Here is a 26,904-nt window from a genome sequence, read left to right on the forward strand (position 1 = left end):
GTGAGATATGCTCTCTCCTGCTAGTCCCCGTCAGTACTCTAGCTGCAGCATTCTGAACCAACTGAAGGCTTTTTAGGGAACTTTTAGGACAACCTGATAATAATGAATTACAATAGTCCAGCCTAGAGGAAACAAATGCATGAATTAGTTTTTCAGCATCACTCTGAGACAAGACCTTTCTGATTTTAGAGATATTGCGTAAATGCAAAAAGGCAGTCCTACATATTTGTTTAATATGCGCTTTGAATGACATATCCTGATCAAAAATAACTCCAAGATTTCTCACAGTATTACTAGAGATCAGGGAAATGCCATCCAGAGTAACGATCTGGTTAGACACCATGCTTCTAAGATTTGTGGGGCCAAGTACAATAACTTCAGTTTTATCTGAGTTTAAAAGCAGGAAATTAGAGGTCATCCATGTCTTTATGTCTGTAAGACAATCCTGCAGTTTAGCTAATTGGTGCGTATCCTCTGGCTTCATGGATAGATAAAGCTGGGTATCATCTGCGTAACAATGAAAATTTAAGCAATACCGTCTAATAATACTGCCCAAGGGAAGCATGTATAAAGTGAATAAAATTGGTCCTAGCACAGAACCTTGTGGAACTCCATAATTAACTTTAGTCTGTGAAGAAGATTCCCCATTTACATGAACAAACTGTAATCTATTAGACAAATATGATTCAAACCACCGCAGCGCAATGCCTTTAATACCTATGACATGCTCTAATCTCTGTAATAAAATTTTATGGTCAACAGTATCAAAAGCAGCACTGAGGTCCAACAGAACAAGCACAGAGATAAGTCCACTGTCCGAAGCCATAAGAAGATCATTTGTAACCTTCACTAATGCTGTTTCTGTACTATGATGAATTCTAAAACCTGACTGAAACTCTTCAAATAGACCATTCCTCTGCAGGTGATCAGTTAGCTGTTTTACAACTACCCTCTCAAGAATCTTTGAGAGAAAAGGAAGGTTGGAGATTGGCCTATAATTAGCTAAGATAGCTGGGTCAAGTGATGGCTTTTTAAGTAATGGTTTAATTACTGCCACCTTAAAGGCTGGAGTACACAGTGTGTATTTGCCAGAGACTCGACCTTGTGACCAGACGGGTGAGATCGTCGTCTCGGGAGCCATCTCATCATCAGTGGATGCAGAGAACGTCCAGGTTTGATGCATGGTCTGTGAAAGAGGAGGGGGTGAGGTCTCACGCTCGTCAGCACACTTCCTGAGGTACGTTAGATTTTGTGACTAACATTTATACAGTCAGTAAATGTGGTGTCCCTCACACCTTATTATATTGAGCTGTATGTTGGTCATCTAATCTGCTTCCACTGCAGTGGAGTTTTGTGAACTGGGTGTTCCATGCCTGCAGGGTGGGAAGCTGATTAGTAATTAAGCCAGGAAGTGTTTGCTGTTTGTGCACCTTTGAGCGTTCTCTCTGTGTGTTGAGTGTGGACTCACATAATGATTCCTTCTTTCACAGACTCGGTTTGTCGCGGCCACCTGGGGGGTGTCGGCGGGGTCCTTGGGTCCGAATTGGTTCTGGCTCCGGACCGTTAGCGCTGCTGGGAGCGCACCGCAAAACCACCACGCCAGACCGCGCACTTTTTTCACAGCACTGTTATGTTCATTAAACTCTGTTATCCTTTGTACCGTGCTCTGCTTATTTTATACTGGGTCCTTCAAACGCTGGTCGGTTTTCCGGGCTGCGTCCGACACATAACACCTAGGGTTTGTAAGAATAGAATGGGAGGCAGAGCCTTCAGCTTTCAGGCTCCTCTCCTGTGGAACCAGCTCCCAATTCAGATCAGGGAGACAGACACCCTCTCTACTTTTAAGATTAGGCTTAAAACTTTCCTTTTTGCTAAAGCTTATAGTTAGGGCTGGATCAGGTGACCCTGAACCATCCCTTAGTTATGCTGCTATAGACGTAGACTGCTGGGGGGTTCCCATGATGCACTGTTTCTTTCTCTTTTTGCTCTGTATGCACCACTCTGCATTTAATCATTAGTGATCGATCTCTGCTCCCCTCCACAGCATGTCTTTTTCCTGGTTCTGTTGTGTGGGCTGCTGAAGAGGAGGTACTGCTGGCCCACCACCACCAGAGGGCACCCTGCCTGGAGTGCGGGCTCCAGGCACCAGAGGGCGCTGCCGCCTCACAGGAGCAGCCGGGGTGACAGCTGACACTCATCACCTGTGACAGCTGTCACCACTCATCTGATCTGCATCGGTATATCAGCAAGACGTCATCTCCACCTCTTTGCCGAGATATCGTTCTACCTGAAAGGTAATATCCTCAGCCTGACTGCTTGATAGAAAGCCCTTTTTGTTGTGATTTTTGTGAGTGATAACAGACTTTTTCTCCAACGAGAGGTGGAGGTAGCTTCCCTGCCGTGCAGATTGCTGGGTGCAGACGCACCCACGTTTAATTGTGTTTTTGTTCCTCGCCAGCAGTACCAGGTCCGACACGCGGAGGCAGTGGCCACCTGGGAGTTCGGGACTTGGCGGCTCCAGTATTCCCGGGGTCTGGTGGCGGAGGAAATCGTGTGGTTCCGGTTCTGCTTTGGACAGGCGTCTCCTATCTTCGAGCCTGCCCACACGACACCTTGTAATTTGACCTTTGATCTATTGTGGAATCTGTTGTGTTTGTTGTGCACGTTCGCAACAGTAAAGTGTTGTTATTTGACCTATTCTATTGTCCGTTCATTTGCGCCCCCTGTTGTGGGTCCGTGTACTTACACTTTCCCAACAGGTTCTCTCCCTCAGACCCAACCAGTCCCAGCAGAAGACTGCCCCTCCCTGAGCCTGGTTCTGCTGGAGGTTTCTTCCTGTTAAAAGGGAGTTTTTCCTTCCCACTGTAGCCAAGTGCTTGCTCACAGGGGGTCGTTTTGACCGTTGGGGTTTTACATAATTATTGTATGGCCTTGCCTTACAATATAAAGCGCCTTGGGGCAACTGTTTGTTGTGATTTGGCGCTATATAAAAAAATTGATTGATTGATCTGATCCTTAATTAATTTCATTATGAAATTAAAGATGGGAAATAATCAGGGGTGAAACTAAGAGCTTCACACGCTTGCATCATATTAAAGATAAAACTGCTCTTAACTCACCTTTAGCGCCACAAAATATCAAATAAAATAAACAAAATGAAACAGCCACGCCAGCAGGATAAAAGTAAGATTATTCAATCATTTAAATATTGTGGACCAAGTTGAAAGAAATCTGAAAACACTACACTGTTTACATGGAGTATATCACAGAGAAATTCTCATTTGTGAATATTCTTATATTAGTAGAAAACACAATGTCAAAGCAACTGTCATGTGACCCACCAAACTGAGAGAAAAACTATTTCCATTCTTTGAATTTGCTCTTATAGAATATCTCAGGATGAAATGAAATGAAATGAAATGAAATGAAAACTGTTTATTTCGAACATTTGATACAACAACAATTACAAGATAGATCAGTAAAGACAACAACAAAAAAGTTCCTACTGTGTACCCAACATGTCCGAAAAGGGGTAGGGTGAAGCATCAATCAATCAATCAATCAATTTTTTTTATATAGCGCCAAATCACAACAAACAGTTGCCCCAAGGCGCTTTATATTGTAAGGCAAGGCCATACAATAATTATGTAAAACCCCAACGGTCAAAACGACCCCCTGTGAGCAAGCACTTGGCTACAGTGGGAAGGAAAAACTCCCTTTTAACAGGAAGAAACCTCCAGCAGAACCAGGCTCAGGGAGGGGCAGTCTTCTGCTGGGACTGGTTGGGGCTGAGGGAGAGAACCAGGAAAAAGACATGCTGTGGAGGGGAGCAGAGATCGATCACTAATGATTAAATGCAGAGTGGTGCATACAGAGCAAAAAGAAAAAGAAACAGTGCATCATGGGAACCCCCCAGCAGTCTACGTCTATAGCAGCATAACTAAGGGATGGTTCAGGGTCACCTGATCCAGCCCTAACTATAAGCTTTAGCAAAAAGGAAAGTTTTAAGCCTAATCTTAAAAGTAGAGAGGGTGTCTGTCTCCCTGATCTGAATTGGGAGCTGGTTCCACAGGAGAGGAGCCTGAAAGCTGAAGGCTCTGCCTCCATTCTACTCTTACAAACCCTAGGAACTACAAGTAAGCCTGCAGTCTGAGAGCGAAGCGCTCTATTGGGGTAATATGGTACTACGAGGTCCCTAAGATAAGATGGGACCTGATTATTCAAAACCTTATAAGTAAGAAGAAGAATTTTAAATTCTATTCTAGAATTAACAGGAAGCCAATGAAGAGAGGCCAATATGGGTGAGATATGCTCTCTCCTTCTAGTCCCCGTCAGTACTCTAGCTGCAGCATTTTTGAATTAACTGAAGGCTTTTTAGGGAACTTTTAGGACAACCTGATAATAATGAATTACAATAGTCCAGCCTAGAGGAAATAAATGCATGAATTAGTTTTTCAGCATCACTCTGAGACAAGACCTTTCTGATTTTAGAGATATTGCGTAAATGCAAAAAAGCAGTCCTACATATTTGTTTAATATGCACTTTGAATGACATATCCTGATCAAAAATGACTCCAAGATTTCTCACAGTATTACTAGAGGTCAGGGTAATGCCATCCAGAGTAAGGATCTGGTTAGACACCATGTTTCTAAGATTTGTGGGGCCAAGTACAATAACTTCAGTTTTATCTGAGTTTAAAAGCAGGAAATTAGAGGTCATCCATGTCTTTATGTCTGTAAGACAATCCTGCAGTTTAGCTAATTGGTGTGTGTCCTCTGGCTTCATGGATAGATAAAGCTGGGTATCATCTGCGTAACAATGAAAATTTAAGCAATACCGTCTAATAATACTGCCTAAGGGAAGCATGTATAAAGTGAATAAAATTGGTCCTAGCACAGAACCTTGTGGAACTCCATAATTAACTTTAGTCTGTGAAGAAGATTCCCCATTTACATGAACAAATTGTAATCTATTAGACAAATATGATTCAAACCACCGCAGCGCAGTGCCTTTAATACCTATGGCATGCTCTAATCTCTGTAATAAAATTTTATGGTCAACAGTATCAAAAGCAGCACTGAGATCTAACAGAACAAGCACAGAGATGAGTCCACTGTCCGAGGCCATAAGAAGATCATTTGTAACCTTCACTAATGCTGTTTCTGTACTATGATGAATTCTAAAACCTGACTGAAACTCTTCAAATAGACCATTCCTCTGCAGATGATCAGTTAGCTGTTTTACAACTACCCTTTCAAGAATTTTTGAGAGAAAAGGAAGGTTGGAGATTGGCCTATAATTAGCTAAGATAGCTGGGTCAAGTGATGGCTTTTTAAGTAATGGTTTAATTACTGCCACCTTAAAAGCCTGTGGTACATAGCCAACTAACAAAGATAGATTGATCATATTTAAGATCGAAGCATTAAATAATGGTAGGGCTTCCTTGAGCAGCCTGGTAGGAATGGGGTCTAATAAACATGTTGATGGTTTGGATGAAGTAACTAATGAGAATAACTCAGACAGAACAATCGGAGAGAAAGAGTCTAACCAAATACCGGCATCACTGAAAGCAGCCAAAGATAACGATACGTCTTTGGGATGGTTATGAGTAATTTTTTCTCTAATAGTTAAAATTTTGTTAGCAAAGAAAGTCATGAAGTCATTACTAGTTAAAGTTAATGGAATACTCAGCTCAATAGAGCTCTGACTCTTTGTCAGCCTGGCTACAGTGCTGAAAAGAAACCTGGGGTTGTTCTTATTTTCTTCAATTAGTGATGAGTAGAAAGATGTCCTAGCTTTACGAAGGGCTTTTTTATAGAGCAACAGACTCTTTTTCCAGGCTAAGTGAAGATCTTCTAAATTAGTGAGACGCCATTTCCTCTCCAACTTACGGGTTATCTGCTTTAAGCTACGAGTTTGTGAGTTATACCACGGAGTCAGACACTTCTAAATAATAGAAGCATCAGCTTATTTATCCCTACCCCTTCTTCCCCACAACCAGTAATACCCTTTGCCACATATACACATAGATTCCTACACACCTAAACCGATATCAATATATATATATATACATATATATACACATACACATACATATATACATACACACATCAACATACATACACATATACATACACATATATACACATATACATATATACACATATATATACACAAACATAAATATACACCTACACATACCTACTTACATACAAAATACTATATATTTACAAGCCGAAGTAAAAAACAAAAACACCCTAATCCTCATTACCCTTCCTCCTCCCTATACCCAGAAAAAAACATATTTTTGTACCGCTGTTTGAACTGGTTCATGCTTGGACATTGCTTGAGCCCCACTCCCAATCTGTTCCACATCCTCACCCCACAGACAGAAATACAGAAACCTTTTAATGTTGTTCGTGCCCATTGATGCTTTAAATTAAATTTCCCCCTCAGACTGTAATCCCCTGATCTGTTAAAAAACATATTTTTAATATTTGCTGGAAGTAAATTGTTTATTGCTTTATACACAATTTGTACTGTTTGAAAATGAACCAAGTCTGTGAATTTTAAGAATTTGGATTGTAAAAATAGTGGATTTGTATGATCTCTATAGCCAGTATTATGAATAATTCTTATAGCTCTTTTCTGCATTACTGATAGTGATTGTGTTGTACCTTTATAAGTATTACCCCATACCTCTGCACAGTACTGTAAATATGGTAAAACCAGTGAGCAGTAAAGAATGCGGAGTGAGTTGTGGTCCAGAATATGTTTCGCTTTGTTTAGAACTGAAATGCTTCTTGACAGTTTACTTTGTATATGTTTATATGAGTCTTCCAGTTTATCTTATCTATTATCACCCCCAGAAACTTATTTTCATGTACCCTTTCAATATCTACCCCCTCGACTTGTAACTGAACCTGTATGTCTGTATTACAATAGCCAAATAACATGTATTTTGTTTTACTTAAGTTTAATGATAATTTGTTTCTGTCAAACCATATTTTCAATTTTCCCATTTCTATACTGATCCTCCTCAGTAACTCCTGCAAATCCCCCCCTGAACAAAAAATGCTTGTGTCATCTGCAAATAATACTAATTTTAATATTTTGGAAACATTGACAATATCATTTATATAAATTAGAAACAGTTTTGGACCCAATACTGACCCCTGTGGGACGCCACAAGCATTGTCCAAGCATGATGATGTATATTCCCCCAACTTCACAAACTGTTTTCTGTTACTTAAGTAGCTTCTCACCCAGTGCAACACCAACCCCCTAATCCCATACTGTTCAAGTTTATTGATTAATATGTCATGATTAATTGTATCAAAAGCCTTTTTTAGGTCTATAAATATTCCAACTGAATGTAATTTGTGGTCTATGGCGTTTGTAATCTCCTCAACTGATTCTATTAATGCAAGTGATGTTGAACTATGTGCTCTGAATCCATATTGACTATCAGTAAGTAATTTATGTTTATTTATGAATTTGTCTAATCTATTATTGAATAACTTTTCTAATAATTTGGAAATTGTGGAAGCAAAGAAACAGGTCTATAATTTGTGAAGTGGTGTCTATCCCCAGTCTTATACAGCGGCACAACCTTAGCTATTTTCATTTGATTGGGAAATTTACCGGTTTGAAATGATAAGTTACAGATGTATGTTAATGGTTCTACAATCCATTCAATGACCTGTTTTACCACCACCATATCAATTTCATTTAAATCGGTAGATGTTTTATATTTACAATTATTCACAATGTCTATAATTTCATTTCCATCCACTGCTGTGAGGAACATTGAACAGGGATTTCTTTCTATGAGATTATTATCCCAATCCTCAGGTTGGGAATCAGGAATTTTTTCTGCCAAGCTTGGTCCAATATTTACAAAAAAATTATTAAAACCGTTGACTACCTCATCCTTATTTTCCTTCTTGACATTATTATCAATGAAATACTGAGGGTAACTCTGTTTTTTATTACCATTTTTGATAATGCTATTTAATATATCCCATATTCCTTTAATATTGTTTTTGTTATTATATGTTACTATAATATTCCTTCCTACATACCCGTATAATATTAGTTAATCTATTTTTGTATTTCTTATATCTATTTTCTGCCTCTTTAGTCTTTAGTTTATGAATTCTCTATACAGTGTATTTTTCTTATTACATGCATTTCGTAACCCTTTCGTCATCCATGGTCGAGCTTGGATTTTTTGTTTTCTGTAGTCTTGTTTAATTGGACAATTTTTATCATATAATGATGTAAATATTTGTAAAAAAAAGTTTCATATGCACTATCAACATCACTTTCACTGTATACCTTTTCCCAGTTTTGCTCCTGTAAATCCTTCTTTAGTGTGTTCATGTTTTCCTCTGTCCGCACTCGCCTGTATTTTATTTTCTCCTCTGGCTGATTCCGCCGATGGTTTCTATTATAAACAATGAAAACTGGTAGATGATCACTAATGTCATTGGATGGAAAACCTGATGAGAAGAAAAAACCTGAGGCCAACAAAAAGGGATAAAATGAGACTTATGAAAGTGAGCCTTCTAATTGAATCACTAAACGAATGGTGAGATATTTATCACGACAAAACATTCAGGCAGTAAAACTGAAGTCATTACTTTACAGAATACAGATCAACACACAAAATAAATAATTTTCTTAACCTTTTTTTTTCCCAGAAATTTTACTCATTTCCCCATATCATTTATATTACATATAATACACACTTATGAAAGCTCATTCCACAATTTATTATTATTTAATTTATTTAACCTTTATTTAACCAGCTGACGATTCTTTGTCAGCTTGTCGCTGCACCCAAAAACTGCACAAAACAACATTTTCAGGTCATTTTAACCCAAGTTTAAGTCAGCGCATCATATATTCCTATTAATCTAATGACTGACGACACGGAATAACGCTAAGCAAGATGGAGGCTGCTGGCAACAGCTCACAGGCTGCATCCGCCATCCAGTGGATTAAAAGAAATTGATGGTACCCACTCTTCAATTCACGACCAACTAAAACTGCTAATCAGCCAAGTGTGCGACAGCCTTCCCGATACACATAATTACAACTTGCTGGGTTTAAAAACAAACAAACAAACAAAACACAATATAAAACTCTGGAACCCAAGCCCATTGTTCTCCCCCTCTGCCTTTTTCAGAACAAAAGTAAGTCAGTTTGCATGTTTTGTATAAAAACATTATGTGGTAATCAACTACTCTGTTAGAAACTTGTAAACAGCAATAGGGATTAGAATCATCCCGCATCCTTTCCCCCCAAAAAAGCACAAACGCAAATTTATACTACAATTACGAACCCAAATATGAAATCTCTGTGGGTCAACCAGGTTATTTATTGATCATCTCAGCATAGCGTCGTCAGCAGAAGAAAAGTCCCTGTTGTAATGCTCATTCATCATGTTTTGACATAATTCACCAACAGCAATCAGGAACTCGAGCTGGATCGGTAATCGCTCAGTGCGGACAGCCGAGATCACTTCAAGTACAGCAGCAGTGTCAGGCTACCCCGCGACGCCTCTACAAGACATCCGCGTCTCTTCACCATCACCACATGGACACGAAATGCTGCACAGGACAGCCACGGCTCCTCGCTACTGTCTACGCAGGATGGCTTGTTTCACATCTTTAAACGGAAGACATAAACTTTGTGGTCAACACAAGTGGCAAAGCTGAGCGCACAGACTGCCCCACTCCAGTCCACTTTGAGCTGGACAGACTCACGGAGCGTGCCTGTCTGCCTCCACGGGGACACTCCCGAATCAAAACGGGCACCCACAGCTGAGGACTATGGCTCCCTTTTGCCACAGCGCTGCAGACGCTCCAGTGCTGAGGAACCATTGTGGCCAGATTATTCGCTCACCCCTCCATAACTTTTATGCCGCGTTCACACCGGACGACACGCGACGCCACAAATTCGCCAGCCCCCCCCTTGGGCGATGGATGCGCCACCATCACCCGGGGTGTCACCCCAATGTGTCAGGCCCGGCACCAGAAAAAAAATATTAAGGGGGCGATGAGTTTATCACAGGGGGCGGGGTCACCCCCCCCCCACAAAAAAGTGTGCACCGGGGGGTACCTGCCTCTGAGCGTGCGTAATGAATTGGGTGCGCTCCTAGAAAGCTCGTGTATTTAGGCTACACCATTGTAAGAGACTGACTATGAGTAAAGAGTGATGACAGTATTTTTTAATTATTATTTGAATGTATAGACCCTCGGTCAAGTGATCCCCTGCATACCACAAAACCAAACCAACAACTGATCTGAGAAATGACAAGAGACAGTAGATTAACCCCACATAAACCTTTCATGTAGATATACAGTGGTCCCTCGTTTATCGCAGGAGTTACATTCTAAAAATAGCTCGCAATACGCGAAATCCGTGAAGTAGTCAGTGTTATTTTTTACAATTACGAGGTCTGTCCAAAAAGTATCGGACCTTTTTATTTTTTGCAAAAACCATATGGATTTGAATCACGTGTGATTGCATCAGCCAAGCTTGAACCTTCGTGCGCATGCGTGAGTTTTTTCACGCCTGTCGGTTGCGTCATTCGCCTGTGAGCAGGCTTTGTGTGAGCAGTGGTCCACCCCTCTCATCGGATTTTTATTGCGAATAAATGTCTGAACGATTTGGAGCTTTGCTGCATCAAATTTTTCCAGAAACTGTGAGAGACCTCCAGCTGGACATCATTCGGAAAATTTAGATGGCTTTCAGCGACGATTTTATGGGTATTACACAGATTAAGGAGTGCTCCAGCCGGTTTAAAGACCGCCCACAGCGTCTGAGAGCGCGGTGCGCTCCGAGCGCCGATTGACAGGCTCAAACCCCGCTCAAACAACCAGATCATTTCCAACGTGAAGGCTTTGTTGATCCGGGACGTCGTCTAACTTTCACAATAAAGGCAGAAGGCGTGGACATCAACACTTTTTCGGCACATTCTACTGTTACAGGAGTTTTTTTTCATGGAAAGAGAAGCGGAGGATTGCGCCACCATGCCACTCATGGCGCGAGACAAAACCACCTCCATGTTGGTCTCACAGGACGGCTTTCAGACGGCTTCCGGTTGCTTTTCAGTCATGTGAGTATCCGAGAAATTGTGCATGAGCTGGACATGCCCCAACATGTCCTGTGAGGCTTCATCACGGCGGTGCTTTGCGCCATGCGGCTCCTCCGCACATCTGTCTCAATGTGCCGAAAAAGTGCTGATGTCCACATCTTCCGCAATTCCTGTGCTAGTCAGACGACATACTGGATCAAGACAGCGTCCAGTTTAGAAATGAACGGCACATTCCACTGTTACAGGAGTTTTTTTCATGGAAAGAAAAGCGGAGGGTCGTGCCACGGAGCTGTTCATTACGCGGCACAAAACCACCTCCATGTTGGTCTCACAGGACGGCTTTCAGACGGCTGTCGGTTGCTTTTCAGTCGTGTGATTATCTGAGAAATTGTGAATGAGCTGGACATGCCCCAACATGTCCTGTGAGGCTTCATCATGGCGTTGCTTTGCGCCATGCGGCTCCACCGTGACGCGCGGAACTCTGTCTGTCTCAATGTGCCGAAAAAGTGCTGATGTCCATGTCTTTTCACAATTCCTGTGCTAGTCAGACGACATACCGGATCAAGACAGCATCCAGTTTAGAAATGAACAATACATTCCACTGTTACAGGAGTTTTTGTCATGGAAAGAGGACCGGAGGAACTCCGCGCGACGCGGCGGAGCCGCATGGCGCAAAGCACCGCCGTGATGAAGCCTCACAGGACATGTTGGGGCATGTCCAGCTCATGCACAATTTCTCAGATACTCACACGACTGAAAAGCAACCGGAAGCCGTCTGAAAGCCACCTGAAAGCCGTCCTGTGAGACCAACACGGAGGTGGTTTTGTCCCGTGCCATGAGCGGCATGGTGGCACAATCCTCCACTTCTCTTTCCATGAAAAAACTCCTGTAACAGTAGAATGTGCTGAAAAAGTGCTGATGTCCATGCTTTCTGCCTTTTTTGTGAAAGTTAGATGACTTCCTGGATCAACAAAGCCTTCACGTTGGAAATGATCTGGTTGTTTGAGCGGGGTTTGAGCCTGTCGATTGGCGCTCAGAGTGCGCCGCGCTCTCAGACACTGTGGGCAGTCTTTAAACCGGCTGGAGCACTCCTTAATCTGTGTAATCCCCATAAAATCGTCGCTGAAAGCCATCTAAATTTTCCAAATGGTGTCCAGCTGCAGGTCTCTCACAGTTTCTGGAAAAATTTGATGCAGCAAAGCTCCAAATGGTTCAGACATTTATTCGCAATAAAAATCCGACGAGAGGGGTGGACCACTGCTCACACAAAGCCTGCTCACAAGCCAATGACGCAACCGACAGGCATGAAAAAACTCACGCATGCGCACGAAGGTTCAAGCTTGGCTGATTCAATCACACGTGATTCAAATCCATATGGTTTTTGCAAAAAATAAAAAGGTCCAATACTTTTTGGACAGACCTCGTATTATAGACGTTTTAAGGCTGTAAAACCCCTCACTACACACTTTATACACTTTTCTCAAACAGGCATTAACATTTTCTCACTTTTCTCTCATGTGTAAACACTCTCAAAGTTCAAACCTTAGTAGAAAAATAAGACCAACCTGTTTTCAGGCCCAAACATTTGTTTGAGAAATAAAAATAGAACGTTTTCCTATAAATAATTATGATGGCTTTTAGAACTAACAAATTTAATTTTAACGATCAAGCTACAAGGGTTAGGGACACATAAGAAATTATTAACAGTGACTGACCAGTGTTTCACAGTTCCTCTGATCGCACCTCTTCGTCCTGGCGCCGCGCCACTGTCGCGCCTTTTTCCACTCACCCCTCGCTGCAGGTGTCTTTTTCCGAGTGAAGAACACAGTTATGGGTAGTTGTTGGCGCTCTTTTTTCTTCTGGGCGAGAAGATTCTTATAAACAGACATGCAGAACACAATGCGCGGTGCCGCAACAGGTGTCCCGTCATCTCGACAGAACACCGGCCTGCTTGATGAGGACGCAGAGCACAGTGTTAAAAAAAAAAAAAGCATGCAAAATTGGACTAAAAAAATCCGTGAAACTGCGAGGCGCTATATTTTCCAGTATTTATTTTTCTTTTTATTTTTGATAACTCTCATATCCGAGGGGGCGAGGTTGATGACGTGAGGGGACGTCGCCCCCAAACGCCCCCTCATGGCATCGGGTCCGCAATGTGTCATCAAATAGGAGGAGCTTCCATTCCGCTCGCCGTCAAGTCAACACGGCGGACCTTGATCACACGGAGCGAGTTGCTGTGCTCTGTTTGTTGCGGAAAGCTGACAAACGTCGCCAGCGGCGCCGTCCCTGGGTTCACAACATCCTCATGAGATGTTCCCAATTCAGAGAGTTTCATCATTTGCTGCAGGAGCTGCGTCTGGATGACAGCCGCTTTCAGCGGTACTTCCACCTCTTCAGGACCCAGTCTGAGGACCTCCTGTCCCGTTTGCACTCGCACGTGAACAATTAAAATAAAAAAAAATAAAAAACTGCCTGCTGCCGCTCACTGTCCTTCAAACTCTGTCATAATTGTGTTATAAACCAGTCACCATTTGTTTAATTATACATCTGTGTAGTTAATAAGATAATCTTTACGGACGATTTGTTCGCGCGCGTGTGAAAAAAAATGGTTGCTGCGGTGCTGCTGCTCACTGTCCCCTCAAACTCTGTCATAATTGTGAAATCGAGGACAAAAGGGACATAAGTCCTGCTCACAGGCTGGCTGCCAGAGGCAGGACATGTCCACATCAAGTATAAACTCTAGACATCTCCACGTCACTACATATCCAGTCCCTGATTGGTCATCGCGACGTGACAAGATGAAAAAGTTCAGATTTGTCAACTTGGGGAAGAGGGCGACGCGACATGACATCAAGCTACAAACACACCAAAGTCGCTTCATTCGCATCGCATTGCGTGGCTTGAACTTATGTGGAGCCACAACGCGTCCTTCCATAGGGATTATATATGGCAACCTGTCGCCGCTGTCGCTCGCGTATCGTCCGATGTGAACGCGGCATTATTCTTTTCGTTATGGTGAATTCTGGGGGGCTCTGTGGCAATCCTGCATCATGTTTTAGACAAAATTCTCCATAACCTAGTGGTCCTTGGTTTGCTCTCTGATCCATTAACATGCCCAGCAGTGTCCCATGTCTTGCATAGGTTAACATGCAGAGGTGTACAATCTACATAGACAAATGCATTTGTTTACAGCTGTACAATAAAGTCTCTCGGCCTGGACACAAATGCAGGACGCAGAAACACGGCTCTGTAGTTTTAAAGCGTTTACTTGAGACGTTAGCTGGAGTTGGTACACAGAAAGGCAGTCCAAGATGAGCAACAGTACAAAAAACATCAGGCTTAGGCGTGGTTGAGGTACAAGTGCAGGTGGTCAAAAAACATGATGAGCCAATGATAGCAAGGCAAAAACACGAACAGCACTGGAAGGAAGGCACAAGGCACATCGATCTGGCAAGGGACAAGAGCAAACTGAAGCTTATAAAGCACCTAGGTGACGAGCTGCAAATCAAGAACAGATGTGCGGAGAAACTTCCAGAAACCGGGTGTGGCCAGACAGAGAGGAACGCCCACCACCAAGCACCAAGAGAGAGACGAGAAACAGCAGGACAGAGAAAACCCAAGCAGAAAGACAGATCAAGAGAACAGACAGAACACAAATGCAAGCAAAAAAAATCAAACAGAACACAAAGTCCAAATCCTGACAGACAAACTGTAACCTTGTTATGCATACAACCTCTGACAAACCCTCTCGCATACTGATGTTCCCGAGAGAACCCCTGTGTGGGTGATGAGCGATTGCCTGTTCTCTGTTCTATACAAATGAAGCCTATTCTTGACAAGCTGTCTCGCATACTAAGGTTTCCTGCCTCACCTGTGTTTTACAGCTGTACATAAGACAAAAACTTTCTGGAACCCCTGCCGGTGCTTTCTCTGTCAGGACGCGTAAAATGTGTAATTATCTGTAACTTCTGTGAACAAGAAGCTTCTACAACTACAACCCCTGGCAAAAATTATGGAATCACCGGCCTCGGAGGATGTTCATTCAGTTGTTTAATTTTGTAGAAAAAAGCAGATCACAGACATGACACAAAACTAAAGTCATTTGAAATGGCAACTTTCTGGCTTTAAGAAACACTATAAGAAATCAGGAAAAAAATTGTGGCAGTTAGTAACGGTTACTTTTTTAGACCAAGCAGAGGGAAAAAAATATGGAATCACTCAATTCTGAGGAAAACATTATGGAATCACCCTGTAAATTTTCATCCCCAAAACTAACACCTGCATCAAATCAGATCTGCTCGTTAGTCTGCATCTAAAAAGGAGTGATCACACCTTGGATGACTGCCTGAAGAGAACATGTAAATTTCCAGTCATTGATGATATGGGGCTGCATGTCAGGTAAAGGCACTGGGGAGATGGCTGTCATTACATCATCAATAAATGCACAAGTTAACGTTGATATTTTGGACACTTTTCTTATCCCATCAATTGAAAGGATGTTTGGGGATGATGAAATAATTTTTCAAGATGATAATGCATCTTGCCATAGAGCAAAAACTGTGAAAACATTCCTTGCAAAAAGACACATAGGGTCAATGTCATGGCCTGCAAATAGTCCGGATCTTAATCCAATTGAAAATCTTTGGTGGAAGTTGAAGAAAATGGTCCATGACAAGGCTCCAACCTGCAAAGCTGATCTGGCAACAGCAATCAGAGAAAGTTGGAGCCAGATTGATGAAGAGTACTGTTTGTCACTCATTAAGTCCATGCCTCAGAGACTGCAAGCTGTTATAAAAGCCAGAGGTGGTGCAACAAAATACTAGTGATGTGTTGGAGTGTTTTGTTTTTCATGATTCCATTTTTTCCTCAGAATTGAGTGATTCCATTTTTTTTTCCCCTCTGCTTGGTCTAAAAAAAAAGTAACTGTTACTGACTGCCACAATTTTTTTTCCTGATTTCTTATAGTGTTTCTTAAAGCCAGAAAGTTGCCATTTGAAATGACTTTAGTTTTGTGTCATGTCTGTGATCTGCTTTTTTTCTACAAAATTAAAAAACTGAATGAACATCCTCCGAGGCCGGTGATTCCATAATTTTTGCCAGGGGTTGTATACTGAATGTTGAACATGTAGAATTAGCAAGTGAAATAAACACACGCTTGCGTTGCCAAAATGAGGAAATTGTTTCCTTCATCCGACAAATTCTACATTAGTGATCATAATACGATCACAACTTCCACAGGATGCATATTTATCTGACTTTGGGACATTAAAAGACTTTTTTGGGTGACGCTTATTTCCATTTCAGACATAAGTATGGGTCCTTCCATAAAGCAATTAGAAAACCGCTCCAGATGTAGATCCATTTTGCAGCTGCACACATTTATCCCACATTCAGTGGCAATGCTGACATTCTAGCTGGCATCTCTTCAGTACTCAGCCGAAACGCACCTACGAGGGGTATAGTTTCACTGAACGACTTCTCTCCTCAATCAGAGCTGCGGTGTCCGTGCTTTCAAATGGGGACCTCAGCAAAGCATTCTTGGAAGGACGTTACATGCGCCCTCTGCTTCACAAGAGTCGAGCTAAATCTCATAAATTCATCAAAATCTCTGTGTATAGTGTGTTATAGTGTATCATTTGCAAGTTAGTCCATTATGAACATTTTTGTTATGAAAAACAAAAACTGTCAGCTGCATTTTAAGCTCACCTTTGGCCAACCTCAAGACAAGTGTTGGGTCCTGTTTATTCTAATTACAGCCACCAGGTGCTAGTCTCTGAAAGCTTGTGTATGTGAGAACTCCATCAGGTCTTTGTGGACCATCCGCAGGTTCTTGGTTGCTAAGATCTTGCACAGCGATGTGGGTTTGAGTCAGTGTTGTTACCTTTGACGATTATGGTCATACTACAGCAGGAAACAGGTCAGTTTGTTTTTGAAATTAACGTTTTTAATCAGCATGAAAACAACTAAGTGTTGATATATCAACAAGACCAGTTATGCACAAATTCATCCTAAGCTTTGGTAGAAAAAAAGCCACACAAAAAAAACAAAAAACATCACGTTGCAGTCCTGCGATCAGTTTCCAAAGCCGAGATGCTGCTTATGATGTGTGGAACATCACGTCATTGTGCGATCAGTTGCTTACGTTTCCAAAGCCTCTGCACTGCTGTTAGGATTCTAAAGACAATCACATCATCTGCATACTCATTTCTAGTAACATACAGCTTAAAGCGCCAAAATCAAAGAACGCTAAGCGACTTCAGTCAAAGCAGATGTTCCAGAAATGTTCAATCCAGTCAGAAAATTCAAAAAGGAAACATGTAACAGCAAAAACCTTAAAACAGAATCAGATGTGATGAGAGCCGTACAAAGAAAAATCAAACAGCTGTTTGGATCGGTGTCAGAAAGACGCACTCCAACATGTCACGAAGTGCTACAACGACACGGTCACAAACAAAGCGGGCAAACTCAGCTGCACTTTTATCTGCACTTCTTTTTAGTGTATTGTGCCGTTAATGAACCAATCATAGCTTGGCTACTCTTCATCGCTGGTGTCAGAACCTCCAGCGTCCTGCAGCACAGCCAACAGCATGTCCGGGTCCACATCCTCTTCATCCCCCTGCACCAGGCTCACCACATCCTCCTCCTCCCCCTCCTGCTCCACAGCTGCTTCCTGGCTGCATGTGGGCGGGGCTTGGCTGAGTGGACTTCTTGGTGATTCCGAGGAATCGATGTCTGGACCTGTTGGAGAGCAAACATTACAGGTTACTGAATAAAGCTCCTCACTGAGAGGCTCCTGTGAGGACCCTCAGGAACACTCCCACAGCCATGTGATGTCACCAAGCCACTGGGTGGGAACACAGACAGGATTCATGCTGGACATAATAAACTGAACATAACATGAAGAAACAAAGAAACAGCAACTGACTGTGCCTGAGAAAATTAATATGGACCAAAACAAAGCAAATGTTAGAGCCTGACGATCAATTCTCCCAAACCACATGGAGTCACATCTGTGCCGCTCAAACTGATGCTGGCAGCGTTAAAAATACATTCAGTAAGTTTAAACCAGACTGGACAAACTAAGTAACAAATAATAAATACATACCCTACAACACAACCACATCCCGCTGATTTTACTTCTCCTGATGCGGCGCACAGCAGTCACACAGAATATCATCGTGCTGACCGACGCAGCTGTGGGCTAAACACTGCTTCCTATGCTTCAATATTTTAAAGTTCCCCAAATTCCGCATGATGGTCATTAAACGTGATTCTTTCATTTGTCCGGCCACAATCAAGCCGGTAAACATAGACATCGCTATCAGCTAGCAGTGTTAACTGCTCCAAAGTCCTGTGTTCACACCACATCACTTCCTCTCCTCTACATGGTCACACATTCACAAAATTAGATAAACTTTAAAGACTTTCGTACACACATGAAAATGAAACAAAATGTGCACGTCAAGGCTGGTAAACAATGAGACCGTCTATCGGGTCGGTACAAAACACATGCACGCGTGTGCGAGCACACACACAGACACACACACACACACAACACGCATGTGCACGCACACACACAAAACAAATCCACTGCACTGTCTGGAGGCTCTTGGCTGGAAGTTAGAATGAAAAGCTGGACTAATTTCTGATTTGATTTTTTTTTTTTTCCACTGCACTGAGGATGTACAGTCTTTTTTTTTGGTAGTACATGCGTGCACAAGTGCCGAGCCGGTTGAGTGTGTGTGCGCGCACGTGGGGGACTCTACCAACGACTCTACCAAGACGATTTGATTGAGCTAACTGACGCTGCTAATTCTTGTAACACACACAAAATCTACTCCGTTGTAAGCCGTCTGGATACATGAAGAACTGTTCAGATGAAAAGCTGACACGATGTACTACACAAAGTCACGAAGTCAGTGCACTGCATCTCTGGAGAACCTGTCACAATCTGGACTTTAGCAGCAGTAGAACACCAAAATGTTGTTTATGAATTAATAAAATATCAAATGACAAGGATCAATTTTAGCCATTATATAAAACAAATAATGAATGTTTTTACATTCTTTCAATGGAAGGAATATTTAATTCTGTGAAAGCTGGTCATACCATTCAACGAGGCAAAGCCAAGTTCCAGCTTTCACCTCATGAAATATTTGTATCATTGAATTCATAAACATTCATTATTTGTATAATATTTATTGTTTTAACCTATCTGCATATATTGTGATGGTATATGCCAAAAGTGGCAGAATCGTGTGTGTGTGTGTGTGTGTGTGTGTGTGTATGTATATATATATATATATATATATATATATATATATATATATATATATATATATATATATATATATATATATATATATATATATATATATATATATATATATATATATATATATATATATATATATATAGAACAAAAAACGTGAGCTGAGGAACTGACACACCCAAACCCCAAGCCTGGGCAGGGACAGCTGAGCACACGAGGGCGAGTCCTGGCCCCCAGATGAGGGGCAGAACCAACACGCCCAGAGCCGGGCTGCAGACAATAGACGCCCACCCAAGACTCCCCCAACAAAGCCAGCAGAATGTCCCGTGGCCCCCTACCCCACCCTCCTCTGGACCCCACCCACACACCAAAACCCAAGGTCAGGAGACACCCAAGTGAGAGCAGGACAGCATCCTCCCACCCGAAAACCATGGACCCCACCTCCCATCAGCAGTCCACCCCCCAATGACATCACAAGCACCCCTCCACAACACCCACCACCCCACCCAACCACACCACCCCACAAGCTGCAGGGCAGGGCCAAGAGACCACAAAAGGACAGGACAAAGGTCCCCACCCTACACCAGTACCACTGACATGCCCAGCCACCCAGGGTCTGCCCCACAAGCACTCGGGGTCGCCACAGCAATTGTTGCATTAAAAACAGGAACAGGAAGGAACAGCAGGTTGCAGACTGCCGTGGCAGGCTGTGGCACACTGCTGCACCACAGTCTGCCCTGCGAACTCACCACAGCCTAGTGACCCCAAATCTAAAGTGATCCCTAAATGTGTTAACTAAATGTGTAGAAATAAAGTGTATGCACTGATTTATATTTCAATGCGGACGCATCACGGACATACTTATTTTTAAAGGGAGACATTCAAAAGCTCCCAAACATGACAACTCACCTTTTTACTCCCAAATACTAACCTAAAACTTTAAGGACACAATGCTACCGAGTGAATCACAAAAGTTGACGTTTTCAATTAATGAGTAAGATTAACAAGCTAAGCTAAGAAGAAGGCCTTGTCAGTGGTCTATTGCTTATCCCTAGAGGTCACTTGCCATGTCAGGCAAGTTGGGGTCAGATCTGCCACTGCGTGTGATGGGGCGAGTGCGGCTGCTGTCATGCCGTAGTGTTGGCCAGCCAGGAAGAATTTGTCGGCCGCCTCCACCAGCGCATGGCAGTCCGTGATCGTGGTGTTGGACAGCACTGCCCGCACCTGAGGAGGGAGTTGCTGCACAAAAAGTCTGGTTGGTGTCCTCTCAGGAGCTGCAGCATTCTGACCATGAACACTGAAGGGCTTGCTGTCCTCCAGGCCATCCAGAGAGAAGAGCCTGCTAGCCCTTTCAGCATCTGAAAGGGCAAAAGTTTTGAGGAGGTGATCCGTGATGGCTGCGTATTTGTTCACAGCTGGGGAGCTTTGCAGGAGCACGATCAGCCTCGGTGCCGTGGAGCTGCTGAGGGCCGACACAATGTAATAATATTTTGTATCGTCTGCAGTGAGCTCCCAGCATGAACTGCGCCTGGGTTTGTGCAAACCAGGCGGCAGTTTACTTTGAGCATCAAGTGTGGAAAAAGTTTCAAAAAGTTTATTATTTTGGTGGAGTATTTAGCGTCTGTGGTTAGTGTGGTGGTGTTTTTTGTTGTTTTATAAAAATGAGGCATCTTATGAATGTTGAGCAAGCACTTCAGTTTTTTTTTGGAGCAAGACGGAGCACGCAGCGCGCCATCAGAGTCTCAACTAGGCAGTGAGGATTCTGATGATGAAGGGAGATGATTCCTATTTTGTTCTGGACAAGCAACCAGAGCAGGTGGATTCACCGACGTGTGCACAGATCTCCACAGTGGGTTGGATCGCACGCTTCTCCAGGACTCAGGCGCTACAGAGCTCCATCCCACCGCTGAGTCCTGGAACGCAGAGCAGGATGCAGACACACACTGCTCCAGCAGTGGCTCCAGGTGAATTTTGTTTAAAGCGTCGAGGTCAATGTTAGCTTCGGTTTGGTTTAGTTCCTCTTTTGTTCCGTTTTGCGCTCTTGATTCGCAGGCTATTCGGCGATGGGAAAAGTGAAAGTTCATTCGTCCACCTTTTCTCGATGATTTGTGACTTTGTGGCTTTTTTCCTTAGTTTAGCTATCGTCGTATGCCATGTGACTGGGCCATTACCGAGATAATCCATCCTATCTCACGGGTGTGGTTTATCAAGATGCTGATTATTGCACAGACATGTCTTAGGCTGGCCACAATAAAAACCCACTCTGAACCGTACAGTCTTGCTTTATTTGGGGGGTGGGGGGGTGGGGGGGAATCAGAAAACGAGTTCGTATCTGTTGTGACCACCGTTTGCCTCATGCAGTCAATATTTAAAATGCATAGAAAATGTTTAAGATCTACAGTGTTGTGTTTACATTTTTGTTTCCTTGATATTGTACTTTTTTCAAGCACAATAAAAAAAATCTATCTATTGTGCAAGCTTTATCAGTTAACAGCTCTGCCGTGCATTTAGGGGAAACACATAAAAAAAAAAAATAAATAAAATTTCCTTTCAGTTTTATAATTTTATTCCTCAGTTTCACTTAGCACAGAATTGTAGGAGTAAAGCTAGCACACGTGGCACAATATTGAGTGAACGTTGTACTTGTTAAATTTTTATTTATTATTATTGGCAGTAATTGTAGTAGTTTTGTAGTATGTGCAAAATTTTTTTCAAAAGTGCTTTACTCTCTAAGGGGGCTGGGAGGGGCTGTTCCCACTCGTGTGCCTTAACTGAGAGAGTGATGACGAGACGGGGGGGGTAGGTAAAAAAAAAACAACAAAAAAAAAACAGTCACGTGACTCGTGGTGCCATCTTGGTTCCAAAATAGTGTTCTCTGTTAATCTGTCTGCATGTAAATCTAGCTATTTTATTTATTTATTCACTGAAAATGCTGGTTTGTTGTGCATTTGGAGGCACAAATAGACACAGGGGCTTCAAGATGTACAGATTCCCTTCAGATCCAAACAGAGGAAACATTTGGGAAAATAAAGTCAGCCATGTGGGATGGAAGCCGACATCATCCTCAAAGTTTTGAGAGGTAAATTTATTGTTCAGTCCCATGTACAGTAAAACTCATCTAAATCGTCATTGTATAAACCAGATATTCGCAGTCACCAAACAAAAAAAGTCCCAAAGTTTTTGTATTGTTTTTCATGTAATAAACACCATGTATAACAGACTAAAGTAATTTCTAGGGATGTGAATCGTACAACAACTCACGATTCAATTCGGAATCGATTTTCGATTCAAAGAGCTCTGAGAAATAGTTATACGAGGTCTGTCCATAAAGTATCGTACCTTTTTGTTTTTTTTTTTAAACTATATGGATTTGATTCATATGTTTTCACATAAGACAAGCTTGAACCCTTGTGCGCATGCGTGAGTTTTTCCACGCCTGTTGGTGACGTCATTCGCCTGTGAGCACGCCTTGTGGAAGGAGTGGTCCCCTCCCCGTCGTCAGATTTTCATTGTCTGGAAATGGCGGAATGATTTTGGGTTTTTTTTTCTCCATCAGAATTTTTTCAGAAGCTGTTAGAGACTGGCACCTGGAAACTGGAAACTATTCGAAAAATTTATCTGGCTTTCGGTGAAAATTTTACGGGTTCACAGAGAATAAGGTCTGTTAGTACAGCTTTAAGGACCCCGAAACGGAGGTGTTCCTTTGTCTCGCTTCCAAAGCAAATCGGTCGTGACGCGCGAAGCCTCCGCGCGGCTTTCCATGACAAAATCTCTTGTTAAAAGTGAAATCTGCCGGAAAATGGCTGATGTCCAGCTCTTGTGATAACCAGAGAAAGAGCACACGATGGTCTCGTATCCACAGAGCCATCAGCTCAGAAATGGTCCGGTGGCTTGTGCCGTGTCGTCGCAGCTCGGAGCGCGGCGCGCTGAGCGTCCTTAAAGGGGTCCTTAAAGCTGTACTAACAGACCTTATTCTCTGTGAAGCCCGTAAAATTTTCACCGAAAGTCAGATAAATTTTTTGAATAGTTTCCAGGTGCCAGTCTCTAACAGCTTCTGAAAAAATTCTGATGGAAAAAACCCCCAACTCATTCCGCCATTTCCAGACAATGAAAATCCGACGACGGGGCGGGACCACTCCTTCCACAAGGCATGCTCACAGGCGAATGACGTCACTGACAGGCGTGGAAAAACTCACGTATGCGCACAAGGGTTCAAGCTTGTCTGACGTGAAAACATATGAATCAAATCCATATAGTTAAAAAAAAAAAAAAAAAAAAAAAAAAAAAAGGTACGATACTTTATGGACAGACCTCGTATTACTTAAAAAATGTTTATGTTTAAGAAAATGCAGCTTTACAAGGTTAATCAAGTGATTCTAGATGTAAATTTACTTATCTGCTTTGCTCGTTCGGAGTTGGCTGGCAGTTTAGCGAAGCGCTGGTCAGTAGTCGGCAGAGCCCGCTGCTCCCCTCTTTTAGCTCCGGGTGATAGCGTAGCATGTGGGCTTGCGGATTTGAAGTGTTTCTGAGGTACTTGACTTTCATTTTGCAGATTCTGCACACTGCATAAGTCATGTGCCCAAACATTTGCCTTCAGCAAAGACGGTGCTGGCTGAATTAGCTCTTCGTCCGCCATGCTAAGCTACAGCCACCACTGAACTCTGCAGCGCACGAGTGTTTGAAGCACGCTGGACCACCCAAACTCGCGGGGACGCTGTACGGAAGCCGTTGCCTGACAAACAGTACACGCAGCGAGTAAGCAAGATTATGTTTAAAAAATGCTTTTAAAAAATCGATTCTTGGACATTTTGGATCGATTCAGAATCGTAATAAATAAGAATTGTGATTCGGACGTGAATTGATTTTTTCCAACACTCCTAGTAATTTCTATGATTAAAAGCCATTTATTTTTTTCAAAGTTTCTGTGTAGGCTCTCAGTTGTCCAGGTGGTTTCCATAGTAGAGAAGCTTGAATCTTCGACTGGACTGGGTTGCTTGATGCGAGGATGTTTTGCTTCAAATCACAGAAGCTTCCTGAGCTAAAATTCTTGCTCTGGTAGTCTGACTTCTGTCTGACCCTCGTCAAGAAGAACAAACAGAAGCCACAAAAGCTGGAATTTTAAATCTAACCAGACGCCTCCTACCAAGAGGCAGAGTGCTATTGGCTAGTGATTAAACAATTTCTTTAATTAGCACCAATTGTGCTCTAGTTAGCACCCTCCTAATGACAGGGTAGCTGTCCCTCATAACGATGGGACTGACGCCTCTCCTGATGACGACGTGAATGACTCATTACCATGAACAAAAGACTGAAACTGCTTTGATCTGAGTACCCCATTATAAACAGGGGACAAAGCGTGTCTCAGACCCCCTCCCCGGTTAAGGCTGGGTTTCAACTGTTTCACATAGAATGGCTCCTTCACCCCTCTTTCAAACCATTTCTTCTCTCTGGCTAAGATTTTAACTTCCTTGTCCTCAAACGTGTGGTTAGTGTCTTTAACGTGGAGATGAACTGCAGACTCCAGTGCAGATCCACTGGTGCCCTCTCTGCGGTGCTGGTATAGCCTTTTGTGCAACGGTTGCTTAGTCTCACCTATGTAGTGTTCGTTACAGTTTTCCTGACATCTGATAGAATACACTACATTGCTCTGTTTGTAACTAGGGATCCTGTCCTTAGGGTGAATAAATTTCTGTCTCAAGGTGTTAACAGGTTTGAAGTAAACTGGGATTTGTAGTTATGTAGTTAATAAACAAAATAATCTTCATGGATGATTCGTTTGCACGCACGTGGAAAAACAAAAAGGCTGCTACCGCTGCTCGCTCTCCCCTCAAACTCTGTCATAATTGTGAAATAAAGGACAAAAGGGACATATGTCCTGCTCACAGGCTGGCTGCCAGACACAGGACATGTCCACATCAAGTATAAACTCCAGACATCTCCACGTCACTATGTATCCAGTCCCTGATTGGTCATCGCGATGCAACAAGATGAAAAAGTTCAGATTTTTCAACTTGGGGAAGAGGGCGACGCGACATTGCAAATGTGCCAGTCGCTCAAAATTGCTTCATTTGCGTCCATCGCGTGGCTTGAACTTTTGTGTTGCCACAATGTGTCCTTCCATAGGGATTACATGGCAACCTGTCGCCGCTGTTGCTCGCGTGTCGTCCGGTGTGAACGCAGCATAACAGTCATCACACATGCGCATAGGTGCTGTCTAGCGGGATCATGAAAATCTCCCATTAAGGCACCCTAGTTCTCACCCCTCTCCCCTCAGTGCCTGAAATAAGGGGTCATTTGCTCCATATCATGATGGGCTCTACTCAGACATCAGTGGGTCTATGTGAAGCAGAATAAATTAAAATAATTCAAGATTTGTAATGTTTTTAATCTACTGTAAGAGACAACTTATGGCAATTTAAGTTGAATATGATGCAAATGTCATATTTCATCATTTTATATTTCATGTTTCATTTGATGCTGTCAAGGTAAATGACGCTTCCCTACAGCAGTGGGCAGGGTGCACAAACACAGAAGCGCTGACTCATTGGCTGTGTTTGGGTTTGTGATCACCTTTGATTCTACCAGAAGCGCTGGCGGTGTTTAAACCCAAAATCGGTTTGTTAGTAACAGAATGTACTGGACTGAAAGTGATCAGTTAGCGGTTAGTTGTAGCTTCCAATAATTTTTTTGGTGGTTTATCGATTTCGCCCTACAAAAGATAACTGATTAGCGTTTATCAAAACTAACTTTTTGGCTAGCTGTGCCCACCACTGGATTTCACTGCAGGCCACATTTCAGCGTTGCTTATCGTTGCAGTTTGGAAAGAAGATCCATATGAGCAAATGTTGGCCGATGAGTAAGACTGCCCTTCGGTGGCAGTTTAGGCTGGTAAGAGACAGATGAAGATGATCTGAGGTCTGCAGGTACAGCACGTTCCCCAAACCTGTCTGTGCTCACGCAACCTTTTTGTTGATCTATAACTGATCACAGCAGAGGATGAAGTGAATCACAGCACAAACACTACAGTAGGTGGACATGTGACACTGAACGACAACGAAGCTATGATTGCTTTTGTTGTGCTTGATTTATCACAAGGACCCAGATGAAAGTGTCTGAGATTTTGGTAATACATTTGACATTTTGAATGATTAAAATACTTCCTGGTTGGGACTTTCCAGTCAACGTAAAAGATATCAAATACAATCCAGCAAAATCATCTTAGATGATAATCCTTTCTCAGTGAGCTTTGGAACTAAGGGGTTAAGGTTAAGTGTGTGTGTGTGTGTGGGGGGGGGGGGGGGGGGGGGGGGTGTTACTGTTGGTTCCTGCTGGGTAACAGGTCAAAACCAGACATACACACTTAAGACTGGGAAGGGACTGTGTGTTGATGGGGGGAGAGTATCTGTGGGGGATTTAGGGTTAGGCAACAGGTCAAAGCGGGCATACTCATGTACGAGGTCTGTGATGAAAAAAGCGGTCCTTTTTATTTTTTTCAAAAAAATAAATGGATTTGATTCATATGTT

The 26,904-nt window shown here is 42.6% G+C and overlaps 1 protein-coding gene and 1 long non-coding RNA gene across 3 annotated transcripts in view; one reads left to right on the forward strand and one right to left on the reverse strand.

Annotated features, from left to right (window-relative positions):
- Positions 1-1,909: 1,909 nt before the first annotated feature.
- LOC117513697 lies at positions 1,910-25,792 on the forward strand. Its single transcript, XR_004561677.1, has 4 exons — positions 1,910-1,920; positions 5,461-5,467; positions 7,344-7,353; positions 25,705-25,792. It is a non-coding gene; the product is annotated as an uncharacterized LOC117513697 (long non-coding RNA).
- The window catches only part of LOC117513696 (dysbindin-A-like), a 55,054-nt gene continuing 45,217 nt past the window's right edge, over positions 17,068-26,904 (reverse strand). The window contains exon 9 of one of the 2 annotated variants that reach the window (XM_034173938.1): positions 17,068-17,846. In XM_034173938.1, coding sequence (XP_034029829.1) covers positions 17,641-17,846 — 206 coding nt within the window. In that variant the 3' untranslated portion in view covers positions 17,068-17,640. The remainder of the gene's footprint in view (positions 17,847-26,904) is intronic. The other variant, XM_034173937.1, reaches the window with a different exon arrangement.

Source organism: Thalassophryne amazonica, chromosome 7 (assembly GCF_902500255.1).
Source record: "Thalassophryne amazonica chromosome 7, fThaAma1.1, whole genome shotgun sequence".
NCBI lineage: Eukaryota > Metazoa > Chordata > Actinopteri > Batrachoidiformes > Batrachoididae > Thalassophryne > Thalassophryne amazonica.